Source organism: Arachis ipaensis, chromosome B6 (assembly GCF_059453495.1).
Source record: "Arachis ipaensis isolate K30076 ecotype BB chromosome B6, ASM5945349v1, whole genome shotgun sequence".
NCBI classification, from domain to species: Eukaryota; Viridiplantae; Streptophyta; class Magnoliopsida; order Fabales; family Fabaceae; genus Arachis; species Arachis ipaensis.
In genome coordinates this window covers 11,566,817-11,587,335 of record NC_142441.1, presented here as the reverse complement: position 1 = coordinate 11,587,335, position 20,519 = coordinate 11,566,817, and the positions used below count along the sequence as shown (strand labels likewise).

Genomic DNA, 20,519 nt, shown 5'->3' with positions numbered 1-20,519 from the left:
TTTTTACACCCACTACATGAATAGTATTTAAATAACGAATATAATTAAATAATTATGTAAAAAAATTTGCATTGTTAATGTAATAAAATTAAATTTTTTGCTTTTAAACAAAAGATTTAACTGATATGTGTCTAAGGACACATATTAAAGTTATACATTAAATTATTTTTTATAAAAATTATATAAAATATAAAATTTTAATATGTTTACTATACATGTACTAAAATTAAATAAAATTAAAAATTTTCTATTAATCACAATTTTAATATGTTCCCTGCTAGCAAAACCCCCTAAAGATTATTATATTATCTATTCTATTATATAAAAATCGGATGTCTACATTTAATGATGAAACTGACGTGGCATGCTTTGGAGAGTATTTCTCGATTTAATTGTTTTAACTCATTCAATACAATTTATTGCACTGACTTAATTATATCAACTAATTGATTTGATTAGATATTTAAATATTAATATAATTAATATAATTTATTATAATTTATATTACTTAATTAATTATATTACATTACTTATAATTCGTTATATTAGTGAATTAGTCTTTTCATTTATAAAGTCTAAAATAAAATAAATAAATTGTTATTTATTCTAATTAAATCTATTTATATACTATATATGAATTAACGTTAAGTTATAAAACATAGAACTTGTGGATTGTGATAAAAACGCAAATCAGGAGAAAAAAAACGCATACAATTATAGAAGAATTAAATCTATCCTCTTTATTTATTTTTAACCATCGTTTTAGATTTTAATTTTTTTTTAAAATCAGTGATAGTGAAATTTTATTGATGCTAGATAAAATTACAGAAGAATCAAATCATAATTTGCATTTATTGATGCTAGATAAAATTATAAATTGTTTCTCTTTCAATCAAATCATACCACATACAAAAATAAATTAAATTAAATAAATCGAATTTGCATCTCTATATAAATCGAATTGAATAAATTCGATTTAGGCAAATATGTAGTAAATTAAATTCATAAGGTTCGAATTATATGCAACTTCTGAATAATTATAATGTTATGGGTATTTTATATAAAAATTAATACAAAAATAATTTAAATTCTATACAATATTTTTTTTGTATTTATGAGCTATTAAAAATGAACGAAAAAATATTGTATGAAATTTGAATTTTTTTTGTATGGATTGTTGTATAAAATACTAATATCATTATAATTATTTATTTTGAAACAGAGTACAACTAAGATTTTATTAACAATTTTAAATAAAATATTTTTATAAAATTTTAAAATTTTTTATTATGAGCACTTTTTGTAATTATTATAAATAATTTTATAAAATTTAAAAATGGCTTAACAGATGTTATGAGTAAATCGTCTGACAAAAAACTCATTACAAAATCAGTCGTATATGTGATTAATCGGTGAACCGTTAGAACTGGTTGGTTTTTTTTAAAAGGTTTCCGGTTTGTTAATAACTCCTCCAAACGGTGCCGTTTTGACTTAAAAAAAAAAACTGAATCCCCAACGGCTTAAGTCCGTAACCCATTCCCACTCCCACACTTCTCTCCTCTCCTCTCTGAAATTGATGTGAAAATGAAAGGCCAAATCTATAACAGTTGAGATTCTTGATGAAAATGAAAGGCCAAATCTACATGGAGCTATTCAAAATTACATGGTACATCGTCTATGTGGTCCGTACAACAAGAATTCACCTTGCATGAAGAATGGATCATGTTCAAAGTTCTATCCTAAAGAGTTTAGACAGCGAACACTCATTGATGAGGCCGGATTTTCCAAATATAGGCGTACTTATAACGGTCGAACAGTGAAGAAAAGGGAATGTGTACTAGACAATAAGTTCATTGTTTTGTATAATCTAGAATTGTTGCTCAAGTTCGGGTGCCACATAAATGTGGAATACACATTCCAAACAAGTTCTATTAAGTATCTGTTTAAGTATGTACACAAGGGTAATGACCGCGTAACAGCTACTCTATACAATGCTGGTGATCCGTCAGAAGCCACACAAGTTGTTGACGAAATTAGGAATTACTATGATTGTAGGTACATTTCGGCATGTGAGGCAGTCTGGCGTCTATTTGGATACGAAATCCAAGAGAAAGAACCATTTGTAATTAGACTTCCATTCCATTTGGTGAATGAGCAACCTGTGGTTTATGGTGAAACTTCTAATGTTAATGATATCGTCGAAAGAGCAATATCTCATAAGTCCATGTTTTTGGGATGGATGGCGGCGAACATGTCATATCCTTATGCTTGAAGTCTGACTTATGCTGAGTTTCCAACCAAGTTTGTTTGGAAGGACGATTCTTCAAAGTGGTTTCTTCGAAAGAAAGGCTTCGCAATTGGAAGACTCATGTACCTACAGGTAATGACGAGTTTATATTCAATTTTGATCTTGCTTATTTAATGATTTAAATTTAAAATCTTAACAGTCTATACCCCACGTCCATTTTATTCGATTTATCTACACTAGAAAAATAAATATTCAAATAACTTTCAACAGTTATAATCTGTAGATTATACAATTTTTTATTTTTCTATATTTTTTAGGAAAATTATTCTTATGCGGATGTGTAGCTACATAATAATTAAAATAGCATAGCTTAATCCATTTAACAACTTAAAAGTGGGATTTTAACCAAATTTTTTGCAGCAAATATTGAAGAATATTACCAACGACTTCTCTTGAATACTCAGAGAGGATGTATGAGTTTTCGAGATATAAGAACAGTAGGAGAAATAATTTATGCTATGTATAGAGATGCATGCTTCGCCCTTGGACTCTTGCAAGATGACAAAGAATTCATTGATGCAATTAAGGAAGCAAGCTCATGGGCCTCAGGATCATATGTTAGGAGATTATTTGTCATTCTATTAACATCCAACAATATCTCAAGACCAGAACATGTCTGGGATAGATGTTGGCATGAACTCTCAGATGATATTTTGTATCGACAAAGAGCTGTGATGAACATGAGGGGTGAGTTTTTATTAATTACAATGATAAAAGTTCTTCCTTATTGATCATTTTTAGTTTGATTGAATTTTTATAGTATTGTATAATATGCAGAGTTAGCAATGTCAGATGATGAGATTAAGCAGTTGTGTTTAATGGATATAGACAAGATCTTACATTCCTATGGTAAAACCTTGAAAGACTATCCTCCAATGCCTTTAGCAACTGAAGTTGATAGTTCTTTGTTAACCGAAAGGGTTATTAGGGAAGAGCTAAACTTTAACAGGGATGATTTAAAGAAAAATGCCTCAGACATATTAGCCATCGCAACACCTGAGCGGAGATATGCATTCGATAAAATTGTTACAGCTGTATATTGTGATGAAGGGGTTTTTTTCTTTGTGTATGGTCATGGGGGTACTGGAAAAACATTTCTCTGGAACCTTATGTCTGCTGAGATTTGCTCAAGGGGTGATATAGTGTTAAACGTTGCTTCGAGTAGTATTGCATCTTTACTTCTTCCCAATAGAAGAACGGCACACTCAAGGTTCAAAATACCGCTGAATATAACTGAGGATTCTGTATGTAACATCAAACCTGGTTCCCCTCAAGCAATGTTGCTGTTGAAAGCCAAACTTATAATTTGGGATGAGGCTCCAATGGTTAGTAGGTACTACTATGAAGTGCCTGATAAATGCTTGGGTGATATCATGAGGTGTTCTCCAACATATAGCAAAGATTTGCCCTTTGGAGGAAAAGTGGTTGTACTAGGTGGAGACTTTAGACAAATTCTTCCTGTCATTTCATGAGGATCGAGACAAGATATCATTCATTCAACCGTGAATTCATCTTACCTTTAGAAGTTTTGTCAGGTGCTCAAACTAACAAAAAATATGAGACTCTCTGTAAGAACGACTGCTTCATATCAAGATGAGACAGAGCAACTTGGTGAGTGGTTATTGAAAGTTAGTGATGGTCTAATAGGTGACAATATGGATGGTGAATCTGAGATATGTCTTCCAGGAGATATTGTTATTCCTTCTTCGGACCAGACATTTGATGAGTTGGTTCATTTTTCTTATCCAAATATTTTGGAAAACATGTCCTCAAAAGATTTTTTCAAAGCAAGAACTATACTGGATCCCACACTAGACATCGTTAAAGAGGTCAACAACCATCTGATGGCTATCATTCCTGGAGAGAAAAAATTATATCTTAGTTCGGATTCCATTTGTATGGATGAAGGGAATATGGAGAGTCAGCTAGATCTCTATGGTCCTGAATTACTGAATAGCATAAATTACTCTGGTTTGCCTCCACATAAATTAATACTCAAGATTGATATTCCGGTGATGTTACTGAGGAATATTGACTAATCCAGTGGTCTTTGTAATGGTACAAGGCTACAAGTTAGGAAGTTTAGAAATTATGTCATAGAATGTGAAGTCTTAACGGGTAACAATGTTGGTCATATTGCTTTGATTCCAAGAATGAATATGGTACCAACAAATGAAACCGTCCCAGTTAGATTCTAACGAAGACAGTTTTCTATAATAGTATCGTTTGCCATGACAATTATCAAGTTTCAGGGACAAACTTTATCTCATGTTGGATTGTGCTTGCCCAAACCCGTTTTTACACATGACCAACTATATGTGGCACTTTCAAAAGTTAAGAGTAAGAGAGGTTTAAAAGTTTTACTTATGAATCATGTAGGAATATCTGCAAATTCAACCATCAATGTTGTTTATAGAGAAGTCTTTGAAAAAATATTATTCTAATGTAAATATTTTAATTTTATTTTAAATTCTGTATCAGTGTATAATTATTTTACCTTAAAAAATATAAAATAATTTTTACTTACTTTTTTTAAGTTAAACTTTGATTTTAATAATAATTTTATAAATTTCTTAAAATAATAATTATTTTGTACTTTTATTTTAAATATCGAAGCATATATATATATTTTTTACTTTTATAAATTTTTCCGTACTGAGCACGGGGTCATACACTAATTTATTACAATTATCCAAGTATCCATTACCTCCTACTATTCTAATGGAAACTCCACTTGTTACAATATTTATGGTATACCTTTTTTTAACTAAAATAGTTACTCAAGTAAAACCATTATTTATTTAAGAGTTAAAGTAAAAAGAAATCATATATCATTTTAAAATAAAAATATTAATTAAATAATAGATAATATTCTCTCTTATCTCAGCCAATTTTTAAAAGAAGAAAGCCACTAATAAATTCATTAATTTTTCCCTAGTTAGCTAGCTTCACAAAATATATTATCATTACTTATTAGTCATTTTATTGAGATTATTTATTTATTTATTTATAGTTTTTATATTAAATCAAATTTAATAGGTTTAATTACTCAATGTTAGTCTCTATAATTTTATCAAATTTTTTATTAAATCCTTATACTTATTTTTTTAATTAGATCCTTACACTATTTTTATTTTAAAATTAGATTATTTTCATGTTAAAAATATCAAAATTAATAAAATATTTCTCTTAAAATATATGAGGTTAAATTTAATTAGATTTTTAATTATGAATACTTTTAATTTGCGAATAAATATTCAATTAATTCTAATTTTTTTTATACTGTTCGGTAGGTCGGTTGCTGAACGGTTCGGGTTGTGATCCGGGATGATGGTAGGGGCTCGTCAAGTCGTGGACTGCTGGTCAGCGGTGCGCGAGGTCTCGGGTACTTCGCGTGAGAGGGGGGTGCCACCTGCAAAGACACTTCGACGCTCTTGTCAGTAAGGTGTGCAGGCGGAAAGGATGATAGAGTGTATTACCTACCTCTGGGGAAGAGTAAATCTTCCCCTTATATATTGTCAGAGGTGGGCCCTGTGAAGGCAGGCCCACTATTCCCGAGACGTTTCCTTCACAGCTAAGGGTGAGCTATTACGGACGCGTGTCCGGGTTGGTGTCGGAGCGCCCTGCCCCCTAACCGTTCGGGTCGGGTGGAGCTCGGATCGGCCCAAGCCAGCGGAAGGTTTGGGCCAGGCCGTAACAGTGCCCCCACGCTCCAGTGGTAGCCGTGAGGACTATTGGTGGCGCGTTTGTCTTCTTTCTCCACACGTCGTCAGATCGGCCGTCCGTGGAGGGAAGGTGCCCCCTGCGCGCGTGTCTTTTGGTTACTAAGGTAACCGCTCATCGCTTCGTTCTCCATGCTGAGCACTGAATGCTCATAATGGGTTGGAAAACCCCGCATGCAAAGACCATTTTTCCCCCAGTCTTTCGCGCTTCCTAGGAGGCAGTTTTAAATAGTTTATCTCCCACTTTTCTTCTTTTTACGCTCTTGCCTCTCCCATTTCCTTGCTATCTCCTTCTTCTTCTCTCAGAAGTTCCAGAGTGTCGCTGTAATTTCTACGAACATCTTCCTCTTGTCCTTCCAGTTTTTAACAAAATCCAGGTAATCCTCGGACCTTCCTCTTCTTCGTTCTGGCATTGTATGCTTGCTGTTTGTGTATGTTTGTTTTTGCTGCCTTATTTGGGTTTTGTTGCTACATGGCTTTCTGATGATAGGTAGAGTATTAGGGGAGGGGTACCATTCCAGGGCAGATTTTTAGGTGGCTTGCTTGGTTCATACTTGATTTTAACTGTTCAGTAGGACGAATCATAGCTTCTGGGTATTTTCCGGGCTCCCGATCTCGTAGACTAACGGAATGGTACCCCGCTGTAGGTATGCCTCGTGTTGTCTCCCGGGCTTCCCCTTCCGCGGCGAGCTATGATCCGTACGCTTGGGTAACCTCGGATGTAAAGGATTCGCCAAACCAGATGGATCTGGCGGAGTTGACGGAGTTCCGGTAGGCCGGGTACTTGTGCGGGGGAACAGACGAAGAGGCCAATTATGAGACCTTCGTGCCTGCCCCCATGAGCGGCTGTACAAGGTCAATCTTCATTCTCCCCGAATTGCCGACTGGATTTGGTTTTACAAATCCATGTTCACCCAGGTTGGGGTTCGCATTCCGTTTTCCGAATTCCAGATGTCGCTCTTGAATCGGATATCCCTGTCTTCGTCACAGCTCCACCCGAACAGTTGGGCTTCCATCTGCTGTTTTGAGATGGTTTGCGAGTATCTCGAGCTGCCGGTGTCGGTGGATGTCTTCCTTTTCTTCTTCAAACTTACCAACCCTTCCAAACAAGGGAAGGCGAGGAAAGGGTTCCTTTCTTTCCGGTCTGCCCAGGGTAGGAGAATATTTGGTCTGTTCGAGGACTCCTACCATGGGTTTAAAGATAAGTTTTTCAAAGTCCGTCCCGTTAGAGGTCGCCATCCCTTTTGGTTATCCTTGGAGGGGGAGCGCCTCATCCCCACTTACTGGAGCTTTGGGGCGGGATCGAATTCTTTTATTAAGGTAACATATAAGAGGATGTCCTCGGTAGATAAGCAAATAGCCGATGTGCTATTTGCTATTTTTGAAAAGAACCCTGTAAATCCTCATCTCCTTATGGGTGAACGGGAGGCCGCCAGGAGCTATATCCGTCAGTCGTCTTGTTTTCTATTTTTGTGTTGTTTATTATTGTTTTCTTTACACGATCTAACGGCTGATGTGTTTGTTTGTTGCAGTGGAAATGTCTGCTACAGTGACGGGTCTCGAGAACCTGATGAAGACCTTCTTCGAAGAGAGCGATGACTGATGTGTATTTTCGGAAAAACGAATTCCAAACACACAAAACTAACCGGCAAGTGCACCGGGTCGCATCAAGTAATAAAACTCACGGGAGTGAGGTCGATCCCACAGGGATTGAAGGATTGAGCAATTTTTGTTCAGTGGTTGATTTAGTCAAGCGAATCAAGTATTGGTTTGGTGACTTGTAATTAACAGAATTTAAATTGCATGGAAAGTAAAGGGAATGGGTAATTTGCAGTAAATTAAAGAGCAAAGAAGGTAAATGTGCTGAATCTTAAAGAACAAGTAATGTAAATTGCAGAAACTTAGATTGCAAGAAATGTAAATTGCAAAATCTTAAAGTGCAAGAAATGTAAATGGCTTGAATTATAAAGGGAATTGGGAAGTGGATTTGCAGAAATTAAACAAGGAAAAGTGAATTGCATTAATCAGACAAGTAGAAAGTGACTTGAATTGAACCGGATCTCAAACGGAAATGTAAATGAACTTGAAAAGCTTTAAACAGAGAATTTAAAATGCAAACTCCAGATCTTAGGACCCAAGAGACTAGATAACCGAGTCTAGATCTCAATGCCTTCCTAGATCCAAATGTGGAATTCAATTGCAAGAAATTAAAGATCAAAACAGAAGAAAGCTTGAATGTAAATCTCAATTCTCCAATGATGCAGTAAAAGAAACAGAAAGAGATCTCAAGGTGAGATTGAGACAGAATTTCCCCAATTCTCAACACCCAAGACTCAAGACAAGTGTAATTGAAATTGAAAACAAGAAAACTAAGAGGAAGAGAATTCAATTCTCCTCTCCGAAACTCAAGAGCTCAAAACAATTCAAAACCAAAAGCTCTCCAAAACAACTCAGCAAAAACTAAAAGGAAAGCTCTCAAAAGAAAAACTCCCTCAAAACTTAAATCATAAGCTATTTATACACTTTCTTCAAATGGTCTTCAAGCCTTGAATTGGGCCTTTGTTCTTGATGGAATTGGGTTGATAAAGGCCTTGGTTGATTGCTCTTGGAGTTGGAGAAAGATCCATTGTGAACCGGGTTGAAATCATAAAAGTTTGAGTAAAAGTTTGAGGCAAACTTTTACTCAAACTTTTTATACCAGATTGCTTAAGCTTGCTGCTACCAACGTTTGAGCCAAAGTTTGAGGTCAAACTTTTGCTCAAACGTTGGTCCCCTTGTAAATGTGTGTGGCGCCAACGTTTGCCAAAAAGCTTGAGGCAAACGTTGGCGCAAACTTTTCTCCTCCAGGGTGTGCAAGTGTGGCGCCAACGTTTGCCAAAAAGTTTGAGGCAAACGTTGGCGCAAGCTTTTTTCCTCCAGGGTGTTGGTTTTGTGATGCCAACGTTTGCCAAAAAGTTTGAGGCAAACGTTGGCTCAAGCTTTTCTCCCAAAAGTTTGAGCTAAAGTTTGAGGCAAACTTTTGCTCAAGCTTTTTTCCTCTGGAGTGTTTTCAATTCTTCCAAAAGTTTGAGCTAAAGTTTGAGGCAAACTTTCGCTCAAACTTTTTTTCTCTGGCATGTTTTCAACTCTTCTAAAAGTTTGAGCTAAAGTTTGAGGCAAACTTTGGCTCAAACTTTTTGTTCTCTCTTGCTCCTAGCCATTCCTTCTTCCTTCAACCTTCTTCAAAACTCTTTCCACCTATCATCAATTAATCAAAACAATCAAAGCTATGCCCCAAATCATGAGATTGTGTTTCTTTCATAATATATGACAATTATAGCATAAAATCTCATGAAAGTGCATGAATTCATACATGGTTGATTGAATCAAAGGAAACATGGAAATCTACCCAATTGGCTTGCTTATGGCTTAAGAAAGTGCATAAACTCAATTGAAAACAAAAGAAAAAGGCTAGTGAAACTAGGCTAAGATGGCTTGTCATCACAACACCAAACTTAAAGCTTGCTTGTCCCCAAGCAAGAAAAGAATTATTGAGAAGAAAGAATGAAATGGAAGAGGATGTTCATGCTAGCAGAGTATTATTGGTAGTTCATGGGGTTTTATGTGGATATGTAAACACTCACTTCTTATTGACTTTTAGGCCTAGAAAGTCTCCTTCAAGCATCAAGCAACACACTGCTATGACCTCCCATTATTCCTTTGTCCTTGACTATTGTTTTTCTCTATAAGCTTTAGTTCAGTGTCATGTGTAACAAGTTCTTTTCTTTCTTTATACTTGACACATTATTCACTATAGACACTTGGCTCACATTCCTTCTTAGAACATTGATGCCCAGCACCTCTTTGGGTTACTAAATGCCTTGTATTTAGGTTGCTCTTGATAGTGGACTTTCAGCTGATGATCCCGGGTTAGTTAACCCAAGTCACCGAGTGTTGATGCACTCCAAAGAACTTAATAATCCAAGCAGATCCTAGTACAAAGACACCACAGGCATATATTCTAAGGTTCAAGCTATTGGTGTCTAGCTTTGTTTCTTTTTATTTTCTTTTGTTCTGTTGCCACTTTTTGGCTTTTTCTTTTCTCTTTTTGTTTTTATTTTTAACCAAGAACTTTTATTTGATTGAGATTCATAGACAGTAGGCCACTTTCTACTTAGAATGAGACATCCTAGTTCTTTTATTCACTAAAAGTGAGCTATCATACAATCACACATACATACCACCACTTACTTTTATTGTACTTCTATCTAACAGAGAACTATCTTACTCCACATTCAAACATTTCTTTTATTGAATTAAAGATGCAGGGGACAAAGCATGCTTTTTGTTAAGTGAAAGTAAACGCACAAGCACACACTTAGGCTAGCTTACTTATTGCAAAAAAAAAAAATGATTCTACTTGTACTAGATGAACACTTTAGCAAGACATAAATCAAAGCATTTCTCAACAGCAGAAGTTAAGTATAGATACAACCTATTGGTTTGCAGTTCTTTTGTCCTTCCTTCTGTTGTGTCCCTTTTGAGTTATGATGCATAATGTCCTCAAATGGTGGTTAGTTCCCTGCATAATTCTCAAAAGTTGCTTGCTTCTCAAGCCCTTAGGTGACTGGTTAGCATGCATAAATTGAGTGTGGCTTTTGGATTTAATTTGGTGTGAGAACACCAAACTTAATTCCTTGCCACTGTCTCTAATGCAACAGGTTGTACATTTATGAATTCTTTTGGCCTTGCTAAAGGTTATGGAACCAAAACTAAAAGCAATTAAATGGTTGAATAATTTGTCTGATTGCTTGGAGCTAGCATTATGCAGGAGGTGAGAGTATGCTTTTAAATGAGATTTTGGTGGAACACCAAATTTAGAATCCTTCATTCTCCCTTAAATTGTTTTGGTGTGCAACACCAAACTTAGCTCCTTGCAATGCATATCAATTATTCAACATTTTTATTGAAAAGGCTATGAAAAGAAAACTACCTCAGGTTGGGTTGCCTCCCAACAAGCGCTTCTTTATTGTCATTAGCTTGACATCGATCCCCTTAGATCATGGGGGTTGAAAATCATAGTGCCTCAGCTTTTCTCCTCTTACTGTGAACTTCCTTCCGGTCTCCTTTTTGATGATCTCTAGGTGTTCAAGTGAAAAGATCCGGTTCACAGTGTAGTATTCAGATGATTGTGGGGACACCTTCATTGGTTGGGTGTTTAACACTACTTTATCCCCTGGTGAAAAGCCTTCAGTAGGGATCTTCTTGTTTCTCCACCCTCTTGGCCTCTTCTTCTTTTCTTTCTCAAGAGATGCTCCCTGCCTTGGTGGTTCCTTATCTGAGATGTTGAATTTCTCATCTGGAGGTTTTGGATCTGGTTCCTTCTTGATTTCTTTGGTCTGTTGCACCATCTCTACTTCTTTCAAGCATGGATTTGGAAGTCTTGAAGCTAACTCATTGACTACCTCCTTCAAATTTTGATCTCTGGCCTTATCCTCCGTACACTCTTTTTCTTGAGTGGGCTCATGTGGGGTTTTGAAAACATGGAATGCTAGGTGCTTATCATGCACTCTCAGCAACAATTCCCCTTTTTCAACATCTATTAATGCTCTGCCCGTAGCAAGAAAAGGCCTCCCCAGGATGATGGGAGTGTTAGGGTCTTCCTCCATATCCAGGATGACAAAATCAACTGGGAGAAGGAATTTTTCCACTTTTACCAGCACATTCTCTATAACTCCAAGTGCTTGTTGAATGGACTTGTTAGCCATTTGAAGAGTTATTCGAGTGGGTTTCAGCTCAAAAATTTTAAGCTTCCTCATAAGAGATAGAGGCATCAAGTTTATACTTGCACCAAGGTCACAGAATGATTTCTCAATAGTTATGTTTCCTATGGTACAAGGTATATAAAACCTTCCAGGATCATCCTTCTTCTCTGGTAGACCTCTTTGGAGAATAGCACTACACTCCATTATCATTTCAATAATCTGTCCTTCCTTCAAGGGTCTTTTCTTTGTTAGAACTTCTTTCATAAATTTGGCATATAATGGCATCTGTTCAAGTGCTTCTAAGAAAGGAATATTGATGCTGAGTGTCTTGAATATGTTCAGGAACTTTGAGTATTGCTTATCCTCGTTTTCTTTTTTGAATCTTTGAGGATATGGAAGTTTGGGGATATATGGCTTCATCCCTTCCTTCTTCTCTTGTAGTTGTGTTTCAGGGATGTCCTTATCTCTCTTTGAGCTTTTTGCATTCTTGGTCTTTCTATCCTCTTCACTTCTCTCTTCTGTCTCTTCTTGTGGAATTTGTTTGTTGTGTTCTTCCTGATTGATGGCTTCCTTCTCCCCGGTCTTCTCACTTCCCACTATGATTGCTTTGCACTCTTCCCACTTTGTAGCTTTTCCTTTGTCCCTTGGGTGGTTTTGAGTGGCACTAGGGGATGCATTTGGTTGCTTCTCACCCATCTCTGTAATTTGTTTAGCTACTTGTTCCATTTGCGTCTCAAGATTTCTGATTGAAGCTTCTTGGTTTTTGCTTGTTATGGCTTGATCTTTTCTTGCTGCTTCTTGATCTTTTCTTGTTGTTTCTTGATCTTGTCTGGCCATCTCTTGATTTTTCATGAGTTTTTCCATCATTATATCTTGGTGCTTCATCATCTTTTCTATCAATATCTCCAAATTGGAGATTCTTTGAGTGTCTTGTGACGCTTATGGCTGGTTGTGAGATATTGAAGGTTGATGGTAGGTGTTTTGGTTAGTGGTTTGGTTATTGGGTGGATAGTAACTGGAATTTGGGTGGTTGTTTTGGGGTTTTCTATATGGATTGGGGTTAGTGTTTTGCTGGTTGTGGTTTTGGTTATTTCTTGAGTTGTTTTGGTTTGAATTTCTTTGCCATGGTTGCTGGTTTTGAGTGTGGTTATCTCCCCATCTTATGTTTGGATGGTTCTTCCAGGATGGATTGTAGGTGTCACCATAAACTTCATTTTGGCCGCAGCTTTGGTTGTGCACATATTGAGGTTGTTCATGCTGCTGATCTTCTTGGTTTTCTTCATTTTGCCCCCATTTGGTTGATGATTGGCTTGTGTTGATTGCTGCAAATTAGAGACTATCAATCCTCTTGGCCATTTGATCAAATTATTGCTGAATTTGCTGCTGCATCATTTTGTTTTGAGCCAGAATTGAGTCCACTCCTTCCAACTCCATCACTCCTTTCCTTTGTGATGGCTGACGTTGTCTCTGATGAGCAAAGAAATATTGATTGTTTGCCACCATATCAATGAGGTTTTGGGCCTCTTCAGCTGTCTTCATGAGTTGCATTGAGCCTCCTGCTGAATAGTCAAGTGCCTCTTGAGCTTTCATTGTCAGTCCTTCATAGAAATTTTGGAGTTTATCCCATTCATTAAACATCTCAGGAGGGCACTTCCTGATTAGAGCTTTGTATCGTTCTCATGCCTCATACAAGGGTTCAGCATCCATTTGTGTGAATGTTTGTACTTCAGTCTTCAATCTAATAACTCTTTGAGGTGGGTAAAACTTGGCAAGGAACTTGGTTACTAGATCATCCCAGTTGTTGATGCTGTCTCTTGGGAAGGATTCCAACCATTGAGTGGCTTTGTCTTTGAGGAAAAATGGAAATAGCAGCAATTTGTAACTGTCAGGATGCACACCATTGGTCTTCACTGTGTTACATATCCTCAGGAAGGTGGATAGGTGCTGGTTTGGATCTTCCAAGGGGCCTCCTCCATAGGAACAGTTGTTCTGCACCAAGGTGATGAGTTGGGGCTTCAATTCAAAGTTATTTGCATCGACATTTGGGGGTAAGGATGCTACTCCCATAATGCCTTGGATTAGCAAGTGTATATGAAGCCAAGACTCTCCTCTGGGGTTGACCATTGTTGTTGGCCATTCTCACTGGTGGATTTGTTGGATTTGTTGAGTGTTCCTCCAATTCATGATATTCTTCATCTAATTCTTCCTCTCCAGCAACATTTTTTTCTCTTGCTTCTCTTCTTAGCCTTCGGAGGATTCTTTCGTCAGTTTCATGAAAGGTAGGGATCTCTCTTCTTGTATCTGACATACAAGCAAAACACAAGAAACACACAAAAACCAGTGACACTTCAATCTATTGCTAGAATGAAGTTTGAGTTAGCTTAAGCAAAAATTCAAACAGTTAGTGGGTTAGTCAAAAGTTAGAGAAACAGAAAATAAAAATGCTAGATCTAGATCTCCACTTCACTTAATCATTGTCAATCTATTTCAATCCCCGGCAACGGCGCCAAAAACTTGATGTGTATTTTCGGAAAAACGAATTCCAAACACACAAACTAACCGGCAAGTGCACCGGGTCGCATCAAGTAATAAAACTCACGGGAGTGAGGTCGATCCCACAGGGATTGAAGGATTGAGCAATTTTTGTTCAGTGGTTGATTTAGTCAAGCGAATCAAGTATTGGTTTGGTGACTTGTAATTAACAGAATTTAAATTGCATGGAAAGTAAAGAGAATGGGTAATTTGCAGTAAATTAAAGAGCAAAGAAGGTAAATGTGATGAATCTTAAAGAACAAGTAATGTAAATTGCAGAAACTTAGATTGCAAGAAATGTAAATTGCAGAATCTTAAAGTGCAAGAAATGTAAATGGCTTGAATTATAAAGGGAATTGGGAAGTGGATTTGCAGAAATTAAACAAGAAAAAGTAAATTGCATTAATCAGACAAGTAGAAAGTGACTTGAATTGAACCGGATCTCAAACGGAAATGTAAATGAACTTGAAAAGCTTTAAACAGAGAATTTAAAATGCAAACTCCAGATCTTAGGACCCAAGAGACTAGATAACCGAGTCTAGATATCAATGCCTTCCTAGATCCAAATGTGGAATTCAATTGCAAGAAATTAAAGATCAAAACAGAAGAAAGCTTGAATGTAAATCTCAATTCTCCAATGATGCAATAAAAGAAACAGAAAGAGATCTCAAGGTGAGATTGAGACAGAATTTCCCCAATTCTCAACACCCAAGACTCAAGACAGGTGTAATTGAAATTTAAAACAAGAAAACTAAGAGGAAGAGAATTCAATTCTCCTCTCCGAAACTCAAGAGCTCAAAACAATTCAAAACCAAAAGCTCTCTAAAACAACTCAGCAAAAACTAAAAGGAAAGCTCTCAAAAGAAAAACTCCCTCAAAACTTAAATCATAAGCTATTTATACACTTTCTTCAAATGGTCTTCAAGCCTTGAATTGGGCCTTTGTTCTTGATGGAATTGGGTTGATAAAGGCCTTGGTTGATTGCTCTTGGAGTTGGAGAAAGATCCATTGTGAACCGGGTTGAAATCATAAAAGTTTGAGTAAAAGTTTGAGGTAAACTTTTACTCAAACTTTTTATACCAGATTGCTTAAGCTTGCTACTACCAACGTTTGAGCCAAAGTTTGAGGTCAAACTTTTGCTCAAACGTTGGTCCCCTTGTAAATGTGTGTGGCGCCAATGTTTGCCAAAAAGCTTGAGGCAAACGTTGGCGCAAACTTTTCTCCTCCAGGGTGTGCAAGTGTGGCGCCAACGTTTGCCAAAAAGTTTGAGGCAAACGTTGGCGCAAGCTTTTTTCCTCCAGGGTGTTGGTTTTGTGATGCCAACATTTGCCAAAAAGTTTGAGGCAAACGTTGGCTCAAGCTTTTCTCCCAAAAGTTTGAGCTAAAGTTTGAGGCAAACTTTTGCTCAAGCTTTTTTCCTCTGGAGTGTTTTCAATTCTTCCAAAAGTTTGAGCTAAAGTTTGAGGCAAACTTTGGCTCAAACTTTTTTTCTCTGGCATGTTTTCAACTCTTCTAAAAGTTTGAGCCAAAGTTTGAGGCAAACTTTGGCTCAAACTTTTTGTTCTCTCTTGCTCCTAGCCATTCCTTCTTCCTTCAACCTTCTTCAAAACTCTTTCCACCTATCATCAATCAATCAAAACAATCAAAGCTATGCCCCAAATCATGAGATTGTGTTTCTTTCATAATATATGACAATTATAGCATAAAATCTCATGAAAGTGCATGAATTCATACATGGTTGATTGAATCAAAGGAAACATGGAAATCTACCCAATTGGCTTGTTTATGGCTTAAGAAAGTGCATAAAATCAATTGAAAACAAAAGAAAAAGGCTAGTGAAACTAGGCTAAGATGGCTTGTCATCAATGACGAGAAAGCTGAAGGGAAGGAAGCCGGGAAATTGGTTGGACCTTCTGGGGAGAAGGAGGACCAGACTGAGCCCCCTCCCCAGGATACCGATATGTCCGGTGTGAACCCAGAGGGGGCGCAAGCTTCTCCCCCTCCCGAGGTCATCGTTGGCAGGCATTCGCCCTCTGCTCCTCAGGTAGATGACGATGTGGAACTCATCCACACCCCTAAGAGGCGGAGGGCGTCTTCGAGCCCGGAGGGGGCTCTTACCATCATGGAGAGGAATTTTGATGCCACAACTTTTATTGGCTCGCAGCTGATCCCTGGGACAGAGGAGCATTTCCACGGGACCGACCTAGCCGGGCAGGCGAGATGGATGTATCAGACTTTGCTCCGGGGGGCCGTGATAGCTCGAAAGGCTGAGTTCGAGTTGTCGGGAATGCAGGCCCTCTAGAGGAAGCTCGAGTCTTCTGTCAAAGCAAACAATGACTTCAAGGCGCAGGTTGAGCTGCTCCAGAGTCAGTTGTCTGAGATGGGGGAGAAGCTCAAGGCATCCGAGGAAAAGACGACATCTGCCGAGGAGAAATTAAAGGCTTCCGACGAGACGGTGGCCCGTTTAGCTGAGCGAGAGATGACCTTGGAGAACCAGCTGAATGCCGCCCAAGGGCGTGTGGCAGCCTTGGAAAAGGAGCGGGACCAAGCCGTGTCATCGGCTAAAGCCGCTAGGGTCGAGGTCGAGGAGCTCAGGAAGAAGATGAAAGCGACCAAAGAGCAAGGGAAGAATGCGATTTCTATGACTGAGGACGCCCTGAAGGCTCAGGTGAAGATCGTGGCACCAGACTTCGACACCTCGGCTATTGGGGTCTTCAAAATGATCCAAGACGGCAAGATTGTCGACATGCCTAGGAAGTGATTTCTTATAACTTAAACATTTTGATGTAGATTTGTTGAATGTTTGTTGCGTGTTTTGTAATTTGATACTCCGTAACATTTATGTTCGGTTAATCGTTTGGCCGAGTGGCCGTTACTATCTTTCGCCTTGCTCGTCGTATTATTTTTGTTACCGCCTTTTTCGTGGTGGGCTTATTTCTTGTGCCCGTTTGTCGTTTTTACGTTGGTAACGATTCGGACCGATTTGGTCGTGTTGTCGCCGTGTTAATTACGGCAATGGTCCATCTGGCTCTCGGGGTGATCAGTCCCGGGCTGCCATTTTAGGACGCAATCATGTGAAACGCGTATTGGGAAGCAATAGATAAGTAGGAGAATATTTTAACAAGTGAGAATTAATCGTCAGCTAGGCAAGCTTGTTAATATGGTAAGTATTCAATAAGAGTAAATAGCTAGAAAGTGATTAAAAATTAACATGTGAACAGAACAAGCATGCATAAGTCTGTTAGGCCTCCTGGTCGGCTTACCCAAGTCAGGAGTAGAACCTTCTCAGGTTACCTGCATTCCATGTTCTAGGAATTTCTTTGCCGTCAAGTCTCTCGAGCTTGTAGGCACCCTTGCCAAGCACCTCTCTAATTCTGTAGGGACCTTCCCAATTTGCCGCCAGCTTTCCTTCCCCAGGGGTCGGCAGACCGACGTCGTTGCGTCGCAGAACGAGGTCTCTTTCCCCAAAATCCCTCCTGAGGACTTTAGCGTTGTAGCGCAGGGCTATTCTTTGTTTCAATGTTGTTTCTGACAAATGGGCCATCTCCCTCGTCTCCTCAACCAGGTCCCTTTCTACTGCTTCGTCCACACCTGCGAGCAGTAGCCGTGGGCTTGGTTCGCCGATTTCGACGGGTATCACGGCGTCGACCCCATACGTTAGGCGAATAGGGGTTTCCCCCGTAGCGCTTTGCTCGGTTGTTCGGTAGGACCACAGGACCAAAGCGAGCTCGTCGGCCCATGCGCCTTTCTTGTTGTCTAGGCATTTCTTGAGGCCAAGTAAGATGACCTTGTTTGCGGACTCTACCTGTCCGTTCGTCTGGGGGTGTTCAACTGAGGAAAATTTTTGCTTTACCCCTAGGCCGGTGAGGAACTCCGTGAATTTCTTGTCAGTGAATTATGTTCCATTATCCGAGATGACGACCTCCGGGATGCCGAACCGGGTTATCACCTGTCTCCACATGAACTTCCTGCAATTAGAGGAAGATATGCTGGCCAGCGGCTCAGCCTCTATCCATTTGGTGTAGTAATCGATGGCCACTATGAGATATTTGACCTGTCCTGGGCCAACCGGGAAGGGTCCTAGAAGGTCGACTCCCCATTGAGCGAAAGGTCGTTTAGTCGTCAGAAGGCTCAGCTCGGAGGCCGGCGCCTTGTGGAAATTGGCGTTTTGTTGACACTTTACGCACTTTCTAACGAATTCCCTGGAGTCCTTCATCATTGATGGCCAGTAGTATCCAGCTCGGATGAGTTTCCTCGCTAGGGCTTTGCCCCCGATATGGTGGCCGCAACATCCCTCGTGGACTTCTCTAAGTACGTAGTCCGTCTGGTCGGGGTGCAAGCATTTCAATAGGGGTTGGCTGAGCCCCTTTATGAATAATTGCCCTTGTATGATTGCATATCTGGCCGCCTCCCTTCTCAATGTTTTAGCCGCATTCTCATCGTCAGGCAACTTGCCGAATTCCAGGAAGTTTATGATGGGGTCCAGCCATGAGGGGCTTGACTCCGTCAGATGGAGGGCGACCGTTGGCTCCTTCACCATGCCCTGGATGAGAGACCGGTTACCCGCTCCTGGCTTCGTGCTCGCTAGTTTGGACAGGAGGTCCGCCCGTGTGTTCCTTTCTCTTGGGACGTGTTGGATCGTGACCTCTTGGAACTGACTTGTCATTTCTTTAACCTTTTCCAAGTATTTTTGCAGGAGGGGGTCCCGGGCTTGGTAGCTTCCGTTTACTTGCGAGGTGACGACCTGTGAGTCACTGTAAACTTCGATCTTTGTTGCTCCGACTTCCCGAGCTAGTATTAGTCCGCTTAGGAGAGCTTCATATTCTGCCTGATTGTTCGACACAGGGAACTCAAACTTGGTCGATTGCTCGTAGATGACTCCTGCCGGGCTTTCTAAGATGACCCCGGCTCCCCCGGACGTTTGGTTGGAGTCCCCGTCCACGTGGAGTCTCCACCGTGTGCCCGTTTCCTCGGGGGGATCACCCGTGACCTCAACCAAAAAGTCTGCCATTGCCTGGGCCTTGATTGCGTGCCGGAGCTCATACTGCAAGTCATATTGGGAGAGCTCGATGGCCCAGGTCATCATCCTACCAGCCAAATCAGGTTTTTGGAGTACTTGGCGAATTGCCTGGTCCGTCCTCACAACTATACGGTGACCCTGGAAGTATTGCCTTAACCTTCGGGAGGAAGTTAGGAGTGTCAACGCCAGTTTTTCCAGTTTGCTGTACCTCAGCTCGGCTCTTTGTAGAGCCCTACTCACGAAGTAGATCGGCTGCTGAGCTTTCCCTTCTTCTCTTACAAGCACCGCTGCAAGCGCTTCTTCTGTTACTGCCAGGTAGAGGTAGAGTGATTCTCCGGCCTTGGGCTTCCCGAGCACCGGAGGCGCTGCTAGGATCTACTTGAAATGGTTGAATGCCTCCTCGCATGCCGGGGTCCATTCGAATGCTATTCCTTTTTTCATCAGATTGAAGAAGGGCAGGGCTTTTGCTGCCGATGCACCGAGGAAACGGGATAATGCCGTCAGTCTCCCCGCCAATCGTTGGACATCTTTGATACAACCCGGGCTCTTCATCTGGAGAATCGCTTGGCACTTCTCGGGGTTGGCTTCTACTCCTCTTTGGGTGATCATGAATCCCAGGAACTTTCCGTCCTCCATGGCAAAGGCGCATTTGAGTGGGTTAAGCCTCATGCCGTGTTACCGGAGGGATGCAAATACGCCCCCAGGTCGCTCAGGAGATCGTCTGGTCGTGTGGTTTTTGCGAGGATGTCGTCCACGTAGACTTCCACTGTCTTGCCTATAAGCTCACTGAATATCTTGTTCATCAATCTCTGGTATGTGGCGCCAGCATTTTTCAGACCAAATGGCATTACTTTGTAGCAATAGGTCCCTCCTGGCGTTATGAACGCCGTTTTTTCCTCGTCGGGTCGGTGCATCAGTATCTGGTTGTACCCAGAATAGGCGTCCCTGAAGCTCAGATACCGGTACCCCGCCGCTGCATCGACGAGTGCGTCAATGTTGGGCAGGGGGTAGCAGTCCTTAGGACATGCCTTATTGAGGTCAGAGTAGTCTACACACATTCTCCACCTCCCATTGTGTTTCTTCACCAAAACTACATTCGACAGCTAGGTCGAGTAGTTTAATTCCCGGATGAACCCTGCTTCAAAGAGGCTGGCCGCCTGCTTGGCCACCTCCTCTGCCCTTTCCTGTGACAT

General features: G+C 39.8%; 1 protein-coding gene across 1 annotated transcript; it reads left to right on the top strand.

Moving 5' to 3' along the window:
• The first annotated feature begins 2,766 nt into the window (after positions 1–2,766).
• On the top strand, positions 2,767–3,780 carry LOC148554621 (uncharacterized). Its single transcript, XM_088490410.1, has 2 exons — positions 2,767–2,995; positions 3,086–3,780. Exons 1-2 carry the CDS (start codon positions 2,767–2,769, stop codon positions 3,778–3,780), a joined length of 924 nt encoding a protein of 307 aa, XP_088346536.1.
• The last annotated feature ends 16,739 nt before the right edge of the window (positions 3,781–20,519 follow it).